General features: G+C 53.3%; 1 protein-coding gene across 1 annotated transcript; it reads right to left on the reverse strand.

The window, feature by feature from the left end:
• Positions 1–616: 616 nt before the first annotated feature.
• On the reverse strand, positions 617–4395 carry CCR7 (C-C motif chemokine receptor 7). The gene is made up of 2 exons (XM_049781403.1): positions 4342–4395; positions 617–1693 (listed from the first exon to the last, which is right to left on the reverse strand). The coding sequence occupies exons 1-2, from the start codon at positions 4381–4383 to the stop codon at positions 617–619; spliced, it is 1119 nt and encodes a 372-aa protein (XP_049637360.1). The 5' UTR covers positions 4384–4395.
• Between the last annotated feature and the right edge of the window lie 1301 nt (positions 4396–5696).

Below are 5696 nucleotides of genomic sequence, written 5' to 3' on the forward strand. Positions count from 1 at the left end.
GCTGGGAACTGGGCTCTGGAAGTCTTGGCCTGCAGGAAGGTCCACACCCTTGCCATTGCCAGCAAAGAGCTCTGGGGCAGGAGAATGGGGGGCTGGCTGGGAGAATTGTGGGAAGGAGAGGTGAAGGGGGGGGGGCCCTTCCGAGCATCAGTCTGACGCATCTGCGTCTCTAGTTCCTAGCCCAGCCAACAAGACTCAGCTGCTCTCAGATTTGGCCTCCAAGCCTTCTTTTCTGGATTTTTCTGGAAGACCTTGCTTTTCTCTTCTTTCTCCATGGAGGGAAGGTTCCTTCATAGGCCAAGTCAGGTCTCTTATACTCCCTCCTTAATTCTTCATGACATGTGCCATGAATGTTCTGTGGGTGTCCACGGTGGGTGTGTAGAAGACCACAGCCTTGAAGCAGAAGCGTGATCGGTTCTAGGAAAGCTCATGATGGTGTCTCTGTAGCTTTGGTTGAGGTAGATAGGGTGGGGAAGAGTCTGTCTTCTTGATGTAGAGCAGCCGCTGTCTCCCCAGTGTCCTGAGTCCTGTCCCCTGCTGCTTTTTTTCATCTCAGGGGCCTATTCAGAGGATAGGGACTGTGGTGAGATGCCTCTAGTGCCCGTGAAAGGGCTGCCTAGGGGGAGAAGGTGGTGGTGGTCTCCGCTTCCATGCTCATGGAACTGCGCAGGGCTTGCCTGCATGAGGACCACTGGCGCAGCCGCTCCTGGCTGAGGCAGCCCAGGTCCTTAAAGAGTTTAAAGAGGTCACTGCGGAACTTGACACCGATAAAGGCGTACAGGAAAGGATTGAGGCAGCAGCGCACGCAGGCCAGACTGTAGGTGATGTCATAAGCAATGTTGAGCCTCTTGCTGGCCTCACAGCTACCACCGGTGACGTTGAAGTTGGCCACGGTCTGGGCCAGCACCACGCCGTTGTAGGGTAGTTGGAAGGCGATGAAGACCGCCACCACGGCGATGATGACCTTGATGGCCTTATTGCGTTCGAAGTTGCGCGCCTGCAGCAGGGTGCGAATGATGACGAGGTAGCAGAAGCTCATGGTCCCCAGGGGTATGAGGAAGCCCATTACCATCTGGGCCACCTGGATGGTGATCAGAGCTTCCACATGATCAGTGACCAGGGTGCAGCGCCATTCCTGCTCACGACTGCTGTTTTGCAGCCCGCTGTACAGCAGCTCAGGAATGGACAGCAGAATGGCCAGGGCCCAGATGGCCACGCAGGACAACTTGCTGATTAAGAGGACTCGGGCGCGGTGGCGGTGGGCCGAGACGGCCTGCACGATGGCCACGTAGCGGTCGATGCTGACACAGAGGAGCAGGAGCATGCCGCTGAAGAAGCTCGTCTTGTAGATGCCAAAGATGAGCTTGCAGAAGTGGGCTCCAAAGATCCAGGCCTTGGCGGCACTGTAGGCCCAGAAGGGAAGGGTCAGGAGTAAGAGCATGTCAGCCAGGGCTAGGTTGAGCAGGTACATGTCTGTCATGGTCTTGAGCCTCTTGAAGTAGATGTAGGTCAGCACTACCAGCCCATTGCCCACTAGCCCCAGGAAGCAGATGAGCGAGTACATGAGCGGCAGGAACCAGGCCTTGAAGGAACGCACATCGTCCTTGAAGCACGGCGTCTCGTAGTTCCTGTAGTCAATAGTGGTGTTGTCATCATTGTAATCATCTGTGACCTCATCTTCACACAGGCACACCTGTAGGACAGACACCAGGGAAGGGAAAACAGGACCATCTGAGCTTCGTGTGGGTTTCCGACTCACTGAACCCCATATTGCATGGAGCTGAGGCTCTGGCTTTTAGACTCTAGGCCCCAGGAATGGCTTCATTAAGAAACATACCTGTCCCTAGGATCCTTTGAGGTGGGTGCTCCTCAGAGGGGAAACGAGCTCACTGGGGAACCAGTGAGGAGGTTGATCAAAGTAGGCAACTGGGTGGGACTGGAGAGTGTGCTCCATAGCCAACAGGGGGTGCTGTTGTGAGCACAGAGTCTCCAGCTTTCCAGTGCAAGGGGAGAGAGATCTGGGGAAAGTTCGGGTTCTTGGAAGCCACTGGCTATACTTCACCATCTAAACCTCACTTTGCTCATCTGTGAAATGGAGATGAAGACAAGCTAGTTCTCAAGGTGGGTGAAGGACGGCATTTTTTTCTTTGCCTGTTGGGAACTTCTTGTGCCTCCCTTAGAGTCCTGGAGAGAAAGTTTCCCAGGGAGACTGTATGATAGCTCATAATTTGAGGGGCCCACTGCCAGTAGATTGAGCAGTTTTCAGTGCCAGGACTTGAAGATTCGAAGCTGCCTGGGCCTTGCATTGTTGGCGACTAGCAGGCTCTACCCGGCAAACTCAGTGCTGGGCTGATCTCTGGTACCTTGTGTGGGCACAGCCCTCCTGACAGTGGCGCAAGTTTTGATTCCTGGGCTGTGGAAGGAGAAGCCAGCCTGGGTCTTGGGTGAAGAGGCTTCAGGGAGAAGGGGAAGGCAAAAGCTCCCTTTAGAGATCATGGGGTGGGTGCAGGGGTGGAGGGCAGGATTGGGCAGAATTGAGTTGCCCAAGCTGGAGCTTGTATGGATCTGGGACCTGAATCCAGCACCTGGTGCCAGAGAGCACCGAACTGTGAGGCCACTTTCTAGAGGAATGAGACACCCTAGAGTCTAGACCTAGACAATGGGGTGAAGGCCCATCCCCTCTATCTCCTCTCCTTCATTGCCTTCATCTCCTCTGTATTTCTTCTTCCTCCATATCTCTCCTCCATTTCCATCTCCTCACCCCTCCATCTTCCCATCTTCCTCCTCTGTCTCTTCCTTCTTCACTTCCTTCTCCCCTTCATCACCCCTCATCTCCTCCCCCCTTTTCCTCCTCCTCCTCTTCTTTCTCTTCCTCCTTCACCTCCTTGGCTTCCTCCTCCTTCTCCATCTCCTATCTCCTGATCTATGTCTGTCTTCTGGGAAGGCTGGAAGGAAGCATAGCTATGTCCTCTCTAAGTCCCTTCCAAAAACATCCTCACCCCACCTCACTCTTCGGGTAGACCCCAATCTGCAGGACTTTCTGGGAACTGGAAGCTCAGCAGGATGTGTGTGCAGACAAGAAGGGGCTTCCAAGGGGCCGGCTCATTTACAGGGCTGCTGGCAAAAGCAGAACCATCTGCCCACTTCCCCGCACTCTGTCACTGTCAATGCTGACACCCTAGTGACTTGTCTTTGTCCTGCTGGGGACAGTACAGGATCCGTTTCTGGGTTTCTGGGCACAGGCATTGAGGGCTTGAGCAGGGCAGGATTATCGTTTCCCCACTGGTGGCTTAGGGTGTCAGGAACGGGCAGCCACCTCCAACCCCAGGGCAGATTGGACACCTTTCTTGGGGGAGACCTGGAGGCAGTCCCCAGACTCTAGGAACTGGAGGTTTTCCTACCACACCATCCTGCCTTCTTTCCCTCTTCCCCCTCTCCCCAAAGGGCCACCGCAGCCTAGAGCTCCACTACATCCTGCTCATGCTGAGCCATGCCAGTGTTCCTAAAGATAGGGACCAAATCCAGCTGCCCCCCAGCCCTCCTGACCCCCAAGGTCCACTGCTAGTTCTTGCCTGCATGGTCCTGGGAGAGGAATGGCGGGGCAGAGGGGAAAGGGGCCAGGCTTCGGGCTGCAGTCCAAGGTGGAGGCCTCTGGCTGGAGATCCGGGAGCCGTGCCCAGCTTGGGGCCTGGGTCTGGCCAGAGCTGCTGGAAAGCTGCCCTCTGGCCTCTGGAGCTGGGGACCAGCCAGACTCTGCAGCAGCTTTGAGCCAGCTCAGGGAGGCCCCAGCCCTCCCTGCCACTCTCATGGGGGAAAAGTCCACCTGAAGTTAAGACTCCTCAACTCTGGCACTCCACAGGGGCTGATGGCCTGTCCCCCTCAGAAGCTGGCCCTTGTAAAGGGGGTGGGGACAGGTTCTGTCCCCTGTCTCTAGCCTGGCTCCTTTTTTCCAGCTGCTCTTCATTGCACTAAGGCTTTGACTACAGTTGGAGGAAGGACACAGCTCTGGGGTGAGCATGGTAATGAGAGGTGTGGACCCTGTCCTATTCCCTACTCATGTATTTGAACTGGAGCACTAAGGAGCAGCCCCCAGTCTTTGTCTGCAGAGGCCACCCAATCCCTTCTCTAGGATCCCCAAGGAGGCCGTGACTGTCCCGAACCCCATGCGGGGTCATCTGTGACTTCCTAGGCCACTGAAAAGAGAACTGGGGTATGGGAATGGGGGCCAAAGGGACTCCTGGTGCAGGAGGTTCTGACTCCTGCAAATACTGTAGAGTCCAGGGCCACTAAGGGCAGTGCAGGGGGAAAGGGGTGATGTTCAGTTTCCAGAAAGGGCCTTACCTGGATGAGGATGAAGAGAGTCACGCTTAGCATGCCCTGCATGGCCTTCCCTGTGGAGACAAGGGGGACAAGGTCATTGTGGGCCACCAGCTGCTACAAGGAAGAGCAAGATGGAGATTGAGTGGACATGGCATTGCCAACCCAGGTCTGGCCTCATGTGCTGAGACTGAATAGGTACTGCAAGTGAGCTCTCAGCCCAGTTGTGCAGGTGCCTTCTCACCTCCCTGCCCTGAACCTTGGAAAGCAGAGGGTAGCCTTGCACTGTCCCCTTCCCCACTTCCAGAATCTTCGTGTGTGTGTGTGTGTGTGTGTGTGTGTGTGTGTGTGTGTGTTGCTATAGTGCACCTTAGTCTTGGGGAGTCAGGAAAGGTGGCCCCAGGTTAGCAGTGGGAGGGCTGGATTGCAAGAGCTGGAAGTGAAGGAGGGAGCCAGCAGCTCAGTTCTGCTTTGTGACTGTTTCCTCCCCAGAATCTTACAGATGAGGCAAAGTCTCCTCCCCACAGCCAGGGAGCTCCCCCTCTCCTTTACCCTTGCCTGCTTTGAACTTCTTGTCAGGGCCTGGGCCCCGATAGTGTAAAGCATGCTGAGGTTTTGACTTGCAGGCTTGAAGTATCTCCAGCCCCTGAAGGCACCTGGGGAATGTGCCTGGGCCCCTGCTTTCAGCACCCTCTGGTCTCAGGCTCCTTTCCCCCAAGGTCTCTTTTCTTTTCTTTTCTTTTCTTTTCTTTTTCTTTTCTTTTCTTTTCTTTTCTTTTCTTTTCTTTTCTTTTCTTTTCTTTTCTTTCTCTCTCTCTCTCTTTCTTTCTTTCTTTCTTTCTTTCTTTCTTTCTTCTTTCTTTCTTTCTTTCTTTCTTTCTTTCTTTCTTTCTTTCTTTTCTTTCTTTCTTTCTCTCTCTCTCTCTCTCTCTATCTCTCTCTCTCTTTCTTTCTTTCTTTCTTTCTTTCTTTCTTTCTTTCTTTCTTTCTTTCTTTCTTTCTTTCTTTCTTTCTTTCTTTCTTTCTTTCTTTCTTTCTTTCTTTCTCTTCTTTCTTCTTTCTTTTTCATTTTTTTAAAAATATATTTTTATTTTAAGGTCTCTTTTCTATGTAGTGGTGTCCAGGCCCAGTGAATTAGTGTCCTTGGGCACAGCACCACCTGCTGGAAATCCTGAGACACAACAAATCAAGATTCTGGAGCTAAGTTGGGGGTGTGACTGGGAGGCAGAAATTTAGACTTGGGTTCCTGGAAGAAGTTATACCAAGCCATATAAATAAACAAGCATTTTCAGCGCTGGAGTGAGAGTATGGTGGGTAGAACATTTGCCTTGCATACAGTTGGCCTGAGTTCAATCCTCGGCATCCCATATGGTCCCCCT

This window comes from Suncus etruscus, chromosome 1, assembly GCF_024139225.1.
Source record: "Suncus etruscus isolate mSunEtr1 chromosome 1, mSunEtr1.pri.cur, whole genome shotgun sequence".
NCBI classification, from domain to species: Eukaryota; Metazoa; Chordata; class Mammalia; order Eulipotyphla; family Soricidae; genus Suncus; species Suncus etruscus.